Here is a 17,469-nt window from a genome sequence, read left to right as displayed (position 1 = left end):
TCACCGCATCAGGGTGGGAAAATCCTTCCAGCGTGAATGGAGGTAACATTCCGGCTTTCATGTTTAGATCCAATCAGTGCGCATTGTCTTGCCGTATTGACACTACTCTCTGGATCAACTTTCCACGTAAGCCCTTTGGAGCCCAAGGGCAAAAGTGGAGGCCAGCTATTTTTGTGCGTGTGCCGCATGTCATAATGTGCTGTTAGCTCAGTTCTAATGGGCACTTCAAAATAAATTTTATAGATTTTTTTTTAAAAGCCGCTGTTTGTTTTAATAGAGTAGAATGAACTCAAGTCATGCGGCATATTAGCAAGCCTGGAAACATGAGGTCGAAAATGATCTCTGTTTAATTCATGACTCTCAAGCACTAATTTACCAAAACTAGGTCAGAAGATTTGAACGGCACATAATGTAAGCCCCACAAAAATCCAGGGACTGCACTGGCATTGGGTTACCAAAGTTGATGACTTTTGAGTAAAGGATGAAAAAGTTCAATTATTATGTAGCACCCCAACCTCCTCAAGATGTTCCAAAATGGCTCAAATTCGATGAATTTCTTTTGAAATGTAGTCACTGCTATTTTTTTCTTTTATTCATTTGTGGGACATGGGTGTCACTGGCTGGGCCAGCATTTATTGCCCATCCCTAGTTGCCCTTGGAGGGCAGTTGAGAGTCAACCACTTTGCTGTGGCTCTGGAGTCACAAAAAGGCCAGAAATCCAGAAATTAATCTAACCGGTGCTCAGCAGCATCCCACATCAGCAATGAGACAACTGACCAGCCAATCTTTTCGGGTGATTATGAATGAAAGATAATTCTCAGTCAGGGCACCGGGAATTGGCTGGGGGTACGCATACGACAGGAGAAATTGAGGTGGAAGCAAATATTCAGCCTCCTTCCCAAACTGGACACTTGGGCGAAAAGTCAAATGTCTTCATGATGGATGGAGCTAACGATTTAGCTTCTTTACATTTCTGACAAATGCTAAAATGCTTGTAGGCAAGGTTCAATATGTGTAAGACCATTTTAGGCTTCTTTAGGCAGAACTCATTTAACTTCCGTCACGGTTCAGTTAAGCAAGAATCTGACTGCAAGCTGCTCTTCAAAGTGCCTAAATCTATTAGGATTTCTTTCAGCAACATGTTGCGACCTGTCACAAATTAGTGTTGCACAAATGAAGGTAAGAGGGCTTCTATGTATTGCTGTGGGCAGGTATGGGTGTACTTTCACTGCTGAGGATTGATCACCTCTGGTCTCATGGAAACTTAACAGTTCTTAGCGAAAATGAATTCTCATCATGGCCAGCTTGACTGCATCAACATCTTCATTATAACCATCCCACTAAAGTGGATACTTCACCTTGAAGGAAATACAATGGAGCTCCTTGAATGGAATTAGTAAGTAATGAACCACATGGTGTGATACTGATGCAGTTTAAGGAAGTCCCAGATTTGATTTAGAGTCTGTGTGGATGGGCGATCTCAGTCACGGTGGCAATACTATGATTAGGTTTACAGTCCCTGGGTTTAGGACGTGAAAAACATAACATAATTAATGTCATTAACATAAAGAATTCCGAAAGAGATATTGGAGGAGATGACCACAAGGGATGAGTTTTAAGGTGGGTGATATTAAAGTAAAGGGAGATGGAGAGGCAGAAGAGTTAAGAAAGTAATTCCAGAGCATGGAGTCTAGACAGCTGTATCGCTTGTTAGGAATGGGTTAACGGACCTTCCAATTAAGTCCTAATTTGATATCAATTATTCATTAGAAGTCACTGATATATAAAGGGACTACAGGTGGCACTGGGTGTTGGGGGAGAATTGTATGTGAAGTTGGGTCAAAGAAATAAAGGTAGTTTATGAAGAAGCAGAACTCGTGTCTCCTTTACTGAACTAAAACCTAGGGGCTCAAACGTCGCAGTCAGTGGTGGGGCAATGGGATGAGGGTATGGGGGCAATAAGGTGTGAATAACACACCTCACGTGTTCAAAATCTGGTAAACTCCTAACAGTTGTAAGTAGAGCTGGTTCCGTCCATTCCACCATCTTGGCATTGACGTACAGGCTGGCGTAATATGAAATATTAAATTGAGAAAAGCTCAGGTGATACACATCAATTCAGATGTAATGCAGAGACTTACATTCCTTGGACATGCCAACTTCCAAGCACTTCTGCAGCCGGCAGTACTGGCATCGATTTCGGGTGACTTTGTTGATGATGCAGTTCTTATCTCTGTGGCATGTGTACACCATATTCTTTTGGATACTTCTTCTGAAAAAGCCCTGCACAAAAACACAGGAGGAAAATATGGGACTGGCCATAAATGGACAAACACAGCACAAATCTGAAACTGCATTAGCAGCCACAAAAATCACTCCATAAATGGTTCAATTAAAAAAGGTAAGAGAACGTCTGAGCTTTAACTCCTGGTTAGCTGATCTCAGCCAGAGTAGTAATTAGCACATTTCAATTGACCTTGGCTGGCTGGGTTAAGGGAGGGCAAAATCGAGCAAGGTTCCCAATCTCAATCGCCGTGGCAATCTCATTCCCAATCTCATTCTTATGGCATAGCATCTAGATGCGAATGTCAAGGTATGGCAACATCAGGCTCAACTGTGAATCTCTCTATGGTTAAACAGCATACCCACGTTCACTGTTTTGGGCTCCATGTATAGAATGGTTACCTGGGTACAGTATCAGGCAGGAATCATTGTAAATGGAACATTACCTCATCAAGAGGAGGAAAAAAATGAAGGAAATATTCGAAGGGGGAATGAAACATAAAAGGGCTGCATGCCCTTTGTATGACCGTAGGCTAACTCTTATCCTGGAACAAGATACCAAGTGAAGACCACAAAACCCATCGAACCATAGAATCCCTACAGTGCAGAAAGATGCCATCTGGCCTATCGAGTCTGCACTGACTCTCTGAAAAAACATCGCACCCTGGCCCTCCCCTCCGCAATCCTCCACACTTACCATGCCTAATCCACCTAACCTACACATCTTTAAATACTGAGGGCCAAATTAGGACGGCCAATCCACCTAACCTGCACATCTTTGAGCTGTGGGAGGAAACCCACGTAGACACAACTCCACACAATCAACCAAGGGTTGACATCGAACCCGGGTCCCTGATGCTGTGAGGCAGCAGTGCTAACGACTGTGCCACCATGCCACCCTCATCTTAGAAAGCTCCTGCGAACCTCAAGGTGAAAAGTGGTAACGGACTTTAGAATAGGTTACATATCTGTCAAACTCATCCGGATATTTTCTGAAACATATGTAACTGAAGTGAAAGGAAAACTGATCAGGGCATCAACTCCTGATAGTTTTCCAGTGACTATACTGGAAATACATGTGGATGGACATTGGCAGGATTGACTCTGACAGCCCTTTGCATCTGGAACACCGCTGGCATTCACCATCAAGCTGACACGAATAAGGCTTGCGACATGCCATAGGAAATATCAGAAATCATTAGGCAGCGTGAATAAGATTGAGATCACACACCTCAAAAGCTAGGGCCAAGTCAATCCGAATGACAGGTCACCCAACTCTGCACTTGTAACACAGGGCAGTTAATTTATCACTGTAAGCAGTCAGCTGGAAATCTCTGAGTTATAGTGGAAACGTTTACTCAAGTAGATCTTCACTGCCTTTTCCCTCCCAAGTTTAGTGCTGGCTCCTGTTCTTTTCTCTTCTATCCAATCTTGTTCAAAAACTGTGCGGTTTGGGGAATTATGCTACTCATTAAAAAAGATCATGCTTAACATTGTAGTTTATAAAATCACCTTATTTTTCCTGGGATAACAACAATTCGTATTTAACGCAGTAAAACTTCCAAAGGCGCTTCATAGGAGCGTTATCAAGCAAAAGTTTGAAACCGAGTTACATAAGGAGATAGAACCATAGAAAATTACAGCTCAGAAACAGGCCTTTTGGCCCTTCTTGTCTGTGCCGAACCATTTTTTTGCCTAGTTCCACTGACCTGCACTTGGACAATATCCCTCCACACATATTTTAGGGCAGATCATCAAAACCTTGATTCAAGTGATAGGTTTTAAAGAACGGCTTAAAGGAGAGGTAGAGCGGTGGAGAGATTTGGCGAGGATATTCTAAAGGCCAGCCACTAATGATGGAGCGATGAAGATCAGGGACAGCATTCCATTACATACCACCACCTTTATCAGGGCCTAGCATGGGGGAGTGGGAATTACTCTTGCAGCAAACTGGGGCAGATACAACAGGCCATCTGACCTCCTGCTGTGCTGGGGCCATTCCATGATTCTACTCAGGTTAAGTACTGAATAATTACTCGGTGCTATGGAGTAGAGCACCAAGAAGGAGTCAATGTCAACAAACAAGCAAACTTGGGTGATAAAATTGGCAAGAGAAAAGAGCGATATAAAAAAGGCTTAGGAGTCAAATTCTAATTGAGCCAACTGAATTTGACAAAAATATTGATTGTTTGAAAAATGGTTCTCACTGACTCTGAAACCATGAGCTTTGAAATTTCAATGAAAAACGTTTGACCGCAATCAAATTTCTGGCTAACAAAACAGGAAAATTTCTAAACGATGGCAAGCCTGTGCTTGGAGGGGGAAAAATATCAATTTAACATCTTTGATACATTGCATCTCACGCCATGATGTTCTTGATTATCCTCGTGGTTAATCTTACACACTGGAAAATTGGGAGTTGCAAGTTCCGCTCTTAAATCTGTTCCCCGATTGAAGCTTTGGGCTGGGAACCCTGCCTGGAAAAAATGTATGTCTTTGTGCCCAAAGGAGTCTAAAGTTATTGTCATATTATTTCTTGCCATTTCAGGCATCTTGTAATGTCGTAAAATAATACACATCAATACAAGGAAAACTGTAACAAAAAACATTTTCACTCTGAAATTATATGAAGTTATCTGGTCTGAATATCTGGGACCAGTTGAATAAAGTCATTCCAGGGACAATTTCAATCAACTGTTATGGAGTGATATATACATTGGGACTGAATACAGGTAGGTCTCGCACCCTCTTAACCATGGAATGGCAAATGGCATTTGAGGAGGTCAATATAGCCACCATGGCTTGGGATGAAATAAATGATAATTTGAATGTCCTCCTTCCTAACTTTGTTTTTTAATTTTTTACTCCTTCCTTAAAGTTACGAAGCCAATGCTCAGAATAGACTGGGTAAACCCAAATTCATTCCTTGCTTGCCCCACGAATCAAATTCAAATTGAACCCAATTCATGGTCCCCTCAAGAGAGAGGAACAAGATCTAAACTGACAAGGTAAAGCATTGCACCCCATCTTGGGCTGGATCTGAAGCTTGACCTAGCTTCCCACTGCACTCCACCCCCAAATGCTCTAACATCCCTTTGGTTAGGGTTACTAAATGGGAAAGACGGTCTGGAAATTTCCAACATGTAAACTGATTGCAAATCTCAAGTCTTTATAAAATAAAAATCCATAAAGCCACTTGCATCTATTAATGATGCAAAGGCTTTCAGTACATTTTTGTTGTTGCCATTGTAAATTTCAGAACTTATGCCATGAAAACTCAACCCTCACCTGCTCCTGTCTGTTATCAAACTTAGTGAATAGTGGCAATCTGCCTCTGAAAAGTTCATACATGAGGTAACTGTCAAAATTGTTTTGTTATTATACAGGGCCTGGGCTAGTGTCACCAATCTCATTGCAAGGGTCATGTAGCACAAACTGGCAACCCCACTGAAGTTGGACTTTGTGGCTGCCACAAGTTGCACGTGGCCCCCATTACAGCTTGTCTAGATAACAACAGTTCTCCCGAGTCATGCCCAGATCTCTAATAAGCAGTTTCTGCGGAACTAACATTAGAAAAAATACAATCCTTGATACAGGTCTGTTTTTAGGACACACAGGAAATCAGATCAATCAGTTCTGACGCCGCACATTTTGTTAAGAACGTGGAGTTGGAGAAGTCACCAGAAGCACCAAGTGCACAACAAACCCTACTAGAACCTTCCCAGTATCTCCCATTATAAATACATCATTAATACTGGATAAAAGCAAATTACTGCAGATGCTGGAATTTGAAACCAAAAGAGAAAATGCTGGAAAATCTCAGCAGGTTTGGCAGCATCTGTAAGGAGAGAAAAGAGCTGACGTTTCAAGTCCAGATGACCCTCTGCTGACCTGCTGAGATTTTCCAGCATTTTCTCTTTTGATATCATTAACACTTGTGTACAAGTCAAATGGACATGAGTCAGCTCTTATTTTAAGTCACTGATAAATGTAACACACGGTAAGATAAGTGTAGCCTTCTAAACAAAGCTGCATACCAGATTGAAGAAGTTTCCAAAGACTAAATACAAATCTGACAGTACATTTAGTATTTCAAGACTGTTCCACAAAGAATCACTAAATCTCTTTTTTTTCTTGGTTTAGCCTCTCGCTTATTGTTTCCTGTACAGATCCTATTTCAGTCCACCTACATAAGGGTTTTACTTGACTACAATCGATGTGGCTATTTTGCTAATTTTGTACGATTTAATAGACAAATGAAGAAGTCTTGTGGCGTTGTGGGTAGCTGCCCTCCCTCCAAGCTCTGGGTTCAAGGCCCACTCCAGGCCTTGGTGGCCTAGGAAGGAGCGGGCATAAGGTGGCGAAGTGAGTTGAGTAGCAGCTTGCAACACACGCCAACAGCAGGTGGCAAGAACAGGAACGATTCCTGGTCAGTCATGTGATGTAACAGAATCAGACTCTCAACCAGCACTATTCATATCTCCAGGCTACAGCATGCACGTCAAATTGTACGTTGTCACAGCAACTCAGGCTCCTTAGGGGGCTAGTTGGCTCAGTTGGCTGGATGGCTGGTATGGATCAGGTTGGTGTCAACAGCACAGGGTTTGATCCCTGTTCCAACTGACCTGCTTCCTTGTCCTACCCATGATGGAGGTCGTCATGATATGAGTTGGGTCTGCCTTCAGGCAGTGAACTCAAGACGACAAGATACGCAAATATTCAGCTTCTTTTTAAAAAATCACCAGCTAACTTCTATATAATCAGAAATTCTTTTTTTGAGAACTTGCAGTGCTACAGCTGAACTCTAATATGTAAAAACAAATGACGGTTTCCACTCCTTCATTTCAGCTGGTAAATGTGTGAATAGTAAGTTTGGTAAGAACAGGGCCAGGGATGATTGGGATTCTCTCTTGAGGTCAATCCTGCAAATCAATGGGAACACAGCTCCAGGGAATAGTGGAATGGCTACACCTGGGATTCATCTATTCATTAGTGCTGTCTCTCCATTTTTATAGTAAGAGTTTTAACAACACCAGGTTAAAGTCCAATAGGTTTATTTGGTAGCAAATGCCATTAGCTTTCAGAGCGCTGCTCCTTCGTCAGATGGAGTGGATATCTGGGGGTTACCGATCGTGTGACATGAACCCAAGATCCCGGTTTAGGCCGTCCTCATGTGTGCGGAACTTGGCTATCAGTTTCTGCACAGCGACTCTGCACTGTCGTGTGTCGTGAAGGCCGCCTTGGAGAACGCTTATCCGAAGATCAGAGGCCGAATGCCCGTGACCGCTGAAGTGCTCCCCCACAGGAAGAGAACAATCGTGCCTCATCATGACTCTCCATTTTTATGGCAGCATAAGCTGGACCTCTTGTTGTAATATGCCTTTAATGGATTGCAGCATGCCATCACTAGTAAGGGAAATGTGTCATGTCATTCAGTCTCAGTTTCACTTGTGCGAGAGCAGAACACAGCGCACACACAGCTGAAACTGAGACTCAATCACATGACACACTTCTCATGCTCTGCTGCTGATGTCTTCAAGTTTTCTACCTTTGTGTAGCTGTTCCCATGTGCCTAGTCTAAGTAAATTAACCCACAACGTGGTTACTCAATCCCTTAAGAGTGATCGATGACTTTTTATCATTATAAAAACACAACGTCTGTTGCTTTCAGTATCACTCCAGTGAAATATGGGGGACAAGAGCAGGTTACACACCGCACAAGATTCAAGAATGCAGCCAGCTGTGACTTAAGACAGCCGCCTCTGTCCCAGGCACCTCCTTATAACAGATGATCAGACAAGCACTTCTCAAGATACTGACCCAGAGATTGCACCTAGAGGCATTAGAATAGGCAAAAGAAAGGCAATTACAGCCACACTTGATCAGAACAAGCTATACCCTATTTCTAATACCCACAAATATAAATATAATTTACTTAAAATTACCTCTGTTTCCTGACAGAGGGAAGTGTCAAAAATTACACAGAAAAGATGACTTCAGTGATGAGATGTGCTCTGATGCCAATTGCAGTAGTCACTAGGGTTATCTCATCAGCAATGTCTAAAGTCCAGTCATTTTTATATAACCAAGCCAAGATGGCGGCACGGTGGCACAGTGGTTAGCACTGCTGCCTCACAGACACCAGGAACTGGGGTTCGATTCCTGGTCTGGGTCACTGTTTGTGTGGGGTCTGCACGGTCTCCCCTTATCTACCTGGATTTCCTCCGCGTGTTCCGGTTTCCTCCCACAGTCCGAAAGACGTGCTGGTTAGGTGCATTGGCCATACTAAATTCTCCCTCAGTGTACCCAAACAGGCACCGGAGTGTGGTGACTAGGGGATTTTCACAGTAACTTCATTGCAGTGTTAATGCAACCCTACTTGTGACTAATAAATAAACTTTACTTTAATGTGCGGATAGCATCAATTCAATCATAATTACATGTAGCACAATCTGGAACATGGGTGTAGAACCTCTCCGATCTGTCTATGCAGGAAACGCATCAGCTTAAGAGCCTGATAGTTTTCTTCATCACCAATCTAGTAATGGCATCTAGGACTGTAGAACTCCTCTGCTGCTGTACAGGACATCCTTAGTGGGTTCATTCCACATGGGAATGTAGTTGGCTTTGCCACTTACAAGTCATCTACTGATCTGATTTTGTTCCTTGAGGAGGTCAGGGAGGACTGGATTTTGAAGGAAGAATGACAGCTTCCATAATATCTGGTGTCAACAATTGGAATTCTTTACATGTTCATAGAATTCATAGAATCCCTACTGTACAGACAGAGGTCATTCGGCCCATCAGGCCTGATGCTACAACAAACCCACCCATCCCCACGCATTTACCCTGCCAATCCCCCTGATGACAAGGGCCAATTTAGTCCGGCCAATCCACCTAACCCGCACATCTTTGGATTGTGGGAGGAAACCGGAGCACCCGCAGGAAACCCACACAGTCACCCAAGGCTGGAATCAAACCCGAGTCCTTGGCACTGTGGGGCAGCAGTGCTAATCACTGTGCCATCCAAATGTCACACATAATTTGTGCTATGAGGGAGTAGGAGCAATTCCTGATGAGTGGGTTGTCTGCACCAGCTCACAGAGCAACATAAGCATCATCGATTGCATTCTGGACCTTGGGAAAGCCAGCAACCTCGTAAAGCTCGATGGCCCCATATCGCTGCTGCCATGTAATGCCAAAGGTGTTGAATTAGCCAGCTCTTCCGCAAAGTGCATCAGTCGCTTGACAAATGCATGCGCGTTGCAGCACGAATCACAATACACTGCACTCTTGCTAAGATCCTCATATGACCCAATATTGCACATATGTAAGATTGAAAGTTGGTGTATGTGGTCTGTATACACCTTAAACCACAAGAGGTTTCCTGACTCTCTTGCGCTGCTTGCCTATCACGATAAAGGGTTATCCCCTCGGGAATGCCAAACCTGCCAGTGAGAAGCCCTCGCTGTAGGTGAAGGGTACAAACCTTCCAATGCTTTTACCCTGCCACTAGTAATGAGAAATACAGGTGTGCACAGGCAGAACAGCAAACTTTCCAACTGGAGCTTTTCACACTCTTCAGGCCCAGAAATGCCTCAGCTCCAACTGCCTGAGTTGAAGTGGGAAATAGCTATGACTTTTAGTTCTCATTTTACATTACCCCAAGTGCTTTGAGAATGTAAAAGCACACACAACCACCCCGCCCCCCCAAACACCCTCAGAAATGTACGCTCATTAAAACAAATGCCCAAATAAAGTCACTCAAGACTAGTGGGCAGATGATGGGAAGAGCCAACAAGTGTAAGGAGATTTTGAAGCAAAAATAAGTGCAAAAAGCTTCTGCACCATTTTTCTGCCGCTATAAGTTACTTGTAAAGATATGTGTTGCAATTATGTGGGAAAAAGCTTGAAATTCTTTCTCTACTGTAATTTAACAGAGATTAACACCTGCGGAAGGGACGCTGGAAATTTTAGGGAGTAAAACACCTGCCCGGCCAAAATTCCTATATTTCTTCTGGCTTTTTGCCACTCATGGTTACAACATTTTTCCTCCTATTATTTTATCCTGCTCCATAAGTTATGAGCGGCAAGTAGGAAGCCCATCTACAATTAATCCAGTTGCACCGATACTGTTCACCAACCTGATACTAGGTTTAGAAATTCCTCCGTGTTCTGGGCTGCTGCTGTTGACAGATCAATGAGCCCCATTTCCCTTCAAGAAAGTACAGATCCTGCTGAGTGCTTGTCCAGCAATATGACGTGCATTGGTTATTTTAAAATAACAATTGTACTAACAATAAAGTTTGTTTTCAAATGCTAACTAACGTGAGCTTGATTTGGAAATTTATCAAGGCACAAATATATAAAATTAGCAATCAATTAAGCCTGTAATGGCATTCCAAACATCAAATGACAACTGCTTACATTGATATGGCACCGTTAATGTGGAAATAGATCCCAAGCTGCTTCCCAAGAGGCATGAGGAAAAATGGATGGTAAATTAAGAAGATTAGGAAAGGTGTCTAACGGATAGATCTCAGTCGGTTTTAAGAAAGGTCTTAAAGGAGGTGAAGAGGTGGAAGACTAAGCAGCTTGGCAGATTTATCCTCTGAGCTACGAAGCTGTTTTTAGCAGTGTCAGTGCTGAAGGAGACAGCCCAATATTGAGTTTCAGAATAAACAAGCCAGTTATACTATACAGTGTTGATGTGTAGGAGTTTTAGTTTCATAATCCGGCACATTGTGTGGTATAGCTTGGAAGCGAAGTTGGTTAGTTTTGTTTTTGTATCAGCTACACTTTAACATCTAGGTGCTGCAATGTGAGCTGATCCGGGTGATTTCTGAACTGCTCGGGAGCTTTTCTAAACCTTTCAGTTTTAACAAATGGTCTGGCTGCTTTTGTTACACTGGGTTACGTTAAAAAAACATAAATGAACATCAGTGGGTAGAGCTCTGCACCTGGGTGTATCTTGCTGTAGTCAACAACATGACCTGGGTCTAGTGCATCTGCATTCTCTAAGCATATACTGTCTCAAGAGGCTCTTATACTGTGCTAAGCGTTCTTGAGAAGCAACCTGGGGTCTGAGTGCACTAAATACCCCTGTTTATTTTACCTCCTCTCGTTATTCTTAATGGAAGCTGGATTCCCACTGACAAAGGTGAGAGAATATAATTTCACTTATAAATGGAAACTTGACAAGTCATGCTCTCAGGAAAATTGGATTGGATTATTAATATACACGAGAGCAGCCGATAAGGGAGCTGAGCATTCGCCCTCTGAGAATTCTGCACTCCTCCAACTCTGGCCTCTTGTTCATTCCCAATTTCCTTTGCACACCACTGGACCTTCAGCTGTATAGACTCCAAGCTCCAGAATTTACTCCTTAAACCTCTCTCGCCTCTCTCTCCTCCTTTAAGATGCTCCTTAAAACCTGCCTCTTTGACCAAGCTTTTAACCATCTCTCCTAATATTTCCCATGTAACACATGTTAATCCTCTGCCTGATAATGCTCCCTGGAAGTACCTTGGAACTTTAACTATGTTAAAGGTGCTTTAGAAATGAAAGTCGTTGTTGCCGCTCCCTGTACTCTCCCAACCATTTGGATACAAGAATGCTTGAACCCTATATTGGGAAAAAGGGAGGCTCCAGCAAGTATCACATGACTCACAACGGCCGATTCGCTGAGCTTGCACAGCCAGTAAGGAGCACTGCCCATGTGTCATAGAGGTCAGGCAAGTGTGGCCAGCACACGTGATTCCCCAGTGTGTGCAGCTGGAAGGCAACAACTTCCACCTGCAGCATGAATCTGGAAGATTGGCACTAATATCTGTGCAGCCACTGCAATCCTCACTATACTTCCAAAGTACATTGGCCTCATTACAGACAGCTGTTTCTAAGTGTACTGTTGATAGGAGCAGATCCGTGTAAATATATTTGGCAGCTGTCTGTACACAATGCATTCAACATGGTTACTGATAAATTATGGTGACGTTCCTATTGCATCAATGTATATAAACATCTCAAATAATTATCAAGCTGATCCAAGCATAATTCTTACCAAAACAAATATTTTCACTATTCGAAAAAGTTTCCCATTAGCTCCCATTGTATACAATTCACTGCTCCAGGCCTAAACCCCAAATTCAAATTCGACACCTAAACAGACATGAAATGTTACCAGAGTATGAATTTTTCAGCTGCTCAGCATAATGCATACCGTCAGTTCATTCCACTGCCAAATTTTTCCTTCACGCTCTTGCATATTTTAAACCTTGATTGTTAGCCTTTTGGGCCCACAGCTACAAACGGTATCACAGTTGCAGCAGAAACAGTTGCGATGTACTTTTTAAATCGGTTCACCTTCATCTTTTTTTTCCTGATCTCTTCTAAAGGAAGAAACCCTTGCACTGGTGCAGTACCACAGCTGTCTGCAGTCCTTGGTGCCCCAATCAAGTATCTATTTCTTTATGAGCCTTCAGCAGGGTGTTTGATTGCAAGTACTATCACAGCCAAACCTAGTCCTGTTCTTACCCAACATTCAGTTATGTGTTTTCCAAGTAGGGAATCTGCTGATAGCAAATCAAGACTGGGAACCTTGGCTGCTTCTGCTCTTCAAGCCTCAAGAAAGCAACAGCTAATTTAGAACAAACCCAGAAATTGAACTTGGACTATTGGGTTTTTAATGCTTCAGTTCTATGTTGGCTTTACCAGTTGATCCATACAGGACAAAATATCGTTCATATAACTTTTAAATTGCATCATTTTTGTTGATTTAAGAGATGGAAGCAGGGTGGCAGAAATCATTATCTAATTGAGGTGTACAAGATGCGAAGGGGGGATTGACAAAGTCGATGTGGAAAAGATGTTTCCTCTTGCCGGGCAATCTAGAATAAGAGATCATGGTTTTGGATAAGGGGTGGCAGATTTAAAACAGATATGAAGGGCAGCACGGTGGCACAGTGGTTAGCACTCACAGCACCAGGGGGGACCCGGGTTCAATTCCGGTCTCTGTCTGTGTGCAGTTTGCACATTCTCCCCGTCTCTGTATAGGTTTCCTTCAGGTGCTCCGGTTTCCTCCCAGAGTCCAAAGATGTTGCGGGTTAGGTTGATTGGCCATGCTAAATTGATCCTAGTGTCAGGGGGAGTGGCAGGGTAAGTATGTCGGGTTACGGAAATAAGGCCTGGGTGGGATTGAGTTCGATGCAGACTCGATGGGTCGGAATGGCCTCCTTCTGCACTGTAGGGATTCTATTCTATAAAGTGACTTCCCTCAAAGGGTCATCAGTCTGTGGTCATCAGTCACTACCCAGAGAATGGTGGATGCCGGGACTTTGAGTAAATTTAAGGACAAGTTGCACAGGTTTTTACTTAGTAAGGGCTATGGTGAGCAGTCAGGGAGGTGGAGTTGAGATTGAGGTGAGATAAGTCATGATTGTATTAGGCTCAAGGGACTGAATTGCCCACTTCTGCTCCCAGTTCTTATGATTTCCACGGCCTTCTAATTTGAATGACAGGATTTTGGTCAAATTGAATTTGGATGTCAATGAATGAAACTGAATACTGATGGACTGCAGTGCATTTACAAATGTATGTTTATTTACAATATACAGAAGTCTAAATCCAAAATATCTTACAACTAGGTTACATATATTACATAGTATTCAACTGCATGCTTATCTATATATAAGATTGGCCTGTTAATGAAATACACAGAAGATGAAAGATTTTCACAGTTGGGAAAGTATGTCAAAGTTTATGTTTTCACTATCTTTAGCTTTGAAAATTTTTTTTTATAGCCAAATAATCACAGTGTCACTATTCTGTTGTTCCTCTGTCAGGCACGGGTCTTTATCGAATAGGACGCAGAGGCAACAGTACGACCACAAAGCCAAGGCTGACACAAATGGCTAAGTGATACGCTGCACAGTGACTTCATCTACTCAGTCATAAGGGAAACTCTGGTGGTAAAATCGCGTGAACAGGCCTCACGCAAGAAGGAAAACCTGTGGCTTCCTTGGACATGGACGCAATCTTACTGGCCGTTCGTGCCATGCTCCTGCTGCAGCGAAGTCAGAGAATTTGGCGTCCAGCCCAATCTCCGTTCACTGAAGCAGGATGGGAAAATCCCACTGGTGTGAATGGCCGTAACATTCCAGACAATAAGTTTTTTTTAAAAAATCATTTGTTAAAAGCTTCACTATTTCTCCAAAGTCTGAAGAAAGAATTTGACATTAAAGCAGTGGTTCCCAAAGGGTGCGGCGCGCCACACTGGTGCGGCGAGAGAGGATGGCAAGTGTGGCGGGAAGATCCAAGGACAATCAAAGAAACATCTAAACATGGATAGATATTTTTCCAAAGTGAGAGCAAGAGCATCAAGTGATGCTGAGGATGATGTCCCATGATCATATTATAAAGTAGTCGTGTTCTATGTTATGGATCAAGCACTGCTAGGAGTTGCTTTTTTTTGTTTTTGAATGTATTTCCTATCAATAAAAAATTCGGTGTGGCGCGAGCAAATTTTTATTCTGAAAGTGCGGCCCAGTGAAAAAAGTTTGGGAACCACTGCTTTAAAGAAACATTAAGATTTTGTAGCAATTGCTCCTCATGTGTTTCAGATTATATTCAATAAGTAATCACCCACCCCCCCCCACCCCATGGAGTCATGCTGAAGCTATTTTCCCGAGTAACCCCTCTCTGAGTGATATCAAGAGCCAGCAGACACACTGTAGGTCTGCACCACAGCCTCCAGTTCTGGCATAACAGGATACAATGAAATGAGGTTATGTATCTCTAAAGAGTGCTGCCAAATTGCAAACTTTTATGGACTGCTCATTTCAGTTCGAACATCTGTGGCAGCATGCAAAGTCCACAAGGTGCAGATATTGCTTTTCTCATATTTTAGTCAGGAGGTAGGTATTACAAGATGAGTTCCAACGCAATGAAAGCTGTTTCAAATACTTTGGCCAATGCTTTGGAACAGCGCAATCTGTGTAATTAGACCAACCTTGGCATGCATTTCTGTGTTCCTACAACAGTCTCCTAATACACTTGCAAATGAGATTCCTTCTGTTACTGTTATTAGGGATTGTTACACATTGCTGATTGCCTTAATGATTCTTTTACAGTATGAATTACTGAATAAGCTTAGTAACCATTAATAGGAGGTATTGTTGATAGCGAAGTAGGTTATCAGAAATTGCAAGGGAATCTTGACCAGTTAGGGAAGTGGGCCGAGGATTGGCAAATGGATTTCAATACAGATAAGTAGAGGGTATAGGTTTAAGGTGAGAGGGGAAAGATTTAAAAGGGACCTGAGGGGCAACTTCTTCATGCAGAGGGTGGTGCGTGTATGGAATGAGCTGCCAGAGAAAGTGGTTGAGGCAGGTTCAATAGCAACATTTAAAAAGCATTAGGATATGTACGTAGATGAGAAAGGATGAGAGAGATATGGGCCAAATGCAGGCAACTGGGGCTAGCTGTGAGGGTGTCATTGGTCAGTATGGGCCGAAGGGCCTGTTTCCACGCTGTATTGCTCTCTCTAGAGGAGCACAATACAACAGATGCTGGAAATTTGCAATAAAAACAGCAACTGTTGAAAACGCTCAGCAGGTCAGTCTGCATCTATGGAGAGTGGAACAGGGTCAATGGTTCAAGTTGATGAGTTTTCAACAGGATTAAAGATGAAACAAGTTGTAAACAAGTACACAAGCAGGGGAATGTGGGTGTGGGCGGAGAACAAAAGGAAAGGTGATAGGGTGATCCACAGCGAAATAAAAACAAAAGGAAAGGCAAAAGCAAATGCCTACGCACAATTAGAATTTACAGTGTCAAGTAAGAATCCCCTTATTATAAGTAACTGGGAGTTTTACTTGCATTTATTAGCACTCTACTGTTGCAGAAATCTGAAGAGGGAGTAGCCCAGGAAAACTTGTACTGTACTTGCAGATAAACAATGGAAGAATTTCCCCCGTCAGCTTGATGTTTTATTGCTTTTCGCTGCCACGGTCACCTCGTTACTGGGCAATTTTACCAGCCAGAGGACAAAATTTCATGTGTATTACAGATTGCGCAAGAAGTTTAGTGTATTTATACTTTCAAGCCATTTTTTTTCTCTTGTCAGCTACAGGGATGGGAAATGTTGGGTCAGACTTCTTATTCTGCTGTCAAGGTCAATCTCTTGACAGGTGATCACTTTTACAAGACTAGTCCTATTAGCTTTTCCTCGCTGCAAAGATGCAGCACTCCATTGCTGTCAAGAACTCTATTTAAGCCCAACCAAGGACAACGGAACCTGGAAAGCTAACATAATCAAGTCTGAATAATAGTCACAACTGGGTATTGAGCTTGGGTCCAATGAACACACAAGTACAGCACTACTTCTGAAGCTAACCAACAACGAGCAAGTGAAGGTCACTCTGGTTTAATAGGTTTAACAGAAGTTCAAGGGATGTATATAAAAATAACCAATGACCTTAATTTACACTGCTTCAGGATCTAATGGCTTATAATTCATCAACACTCTGAATCAAGATTATCTGTGAGATAACCACCCATCTGGAAATATTAAGGAAAGCCATAGTGTCGTATCAGGAGTGGACCTGCCAAACATTGATAAAAGTCTGATTCCAAGCACTAAAAATGGTCCCCCAGTCTTGCCACCATTAATACAAACCTCAAGGACTGCAGCCAACTCAGTACATTACCTCTGTACCTCCAGCAATTCTTAGCTTTCCAGCTGTGTCTAAATATATGCAGCTAAACCCTTGACACAACTGACCTCCATTACATAATGGTATAAAAGCCAATTAACTCGCATTTTCTATTTAAAACACAAACACATCTTTACACAGATTACAGTCCTTGTAATACAGTTAATTATAGCCTACTCTCTGGAATCGCCACCTCCCTCTCTACTTTTTAAATCCTTGCTGTAAATGCACCTCTCTGAACAAGCTGTTGTCAGCAATCCTAAGCTCTTATTCACTAACCATTTCCCTTCTGCCTCTGTGAAGCACCTTGGGATATTTTGTTCTGTGTAAAAGGGATCATGCAAATATTAGTCATTGTCGCTGGGTCTGGTCCTGCTGCTAAAATGCTAACTTATTAAAGACTGAAAGCACTGACTTTCAATCCCAGATTTAGTTGACAGCCACCTTATCTCTTAACTATATAGTACGTTTTGGT

General features: G+C 42.6%; 1 protein-coding gene across 12 annotated transcripts in view; it reads right to left on the bottom strand.

Moving 5' to 3' along the window:
- Positions 1-17,469, bottom strand: part of raraa (retinoic acid receptor, alpha a) — a 590,811-nt gene that overhangs the window by 60,994 nt on the left and 512,348 nt on the right. For all 12 annotated transcript variants that reach the window (XM_078224102.1, XM_078224111.1, XM_078224103.1 and 9 more), the window contains one exon: positions 2,142-2,283. In XM_078224102.1, coding sequence (XP_078080228.1) covers positions 2,142-2,283 — 142 coding nt within the window. The remainder of the gene's footprint in view (positions 1-2,141; positions 2,284-17,469) is intronic.

Source organism: Mustelus asterias, chromosome 11 (assembly GCF_964213995.1).
Source record: "Mustelus asterias chromosome 11, sMusAst1.hap1.1, whole genome shotgun sequence".
Lineage (NCBI taxonomy): Eukaryota > Metazoa > Chordata > Chondrichthyes > Carcharhiniformes > Triakidae > Mustelus > Mustelus asterias.
The sequence above is the reverse complement of the archived record's forward strand: the minus strand, read 5'-3'. Positions and strand labels throughout refer to the sequence as shown.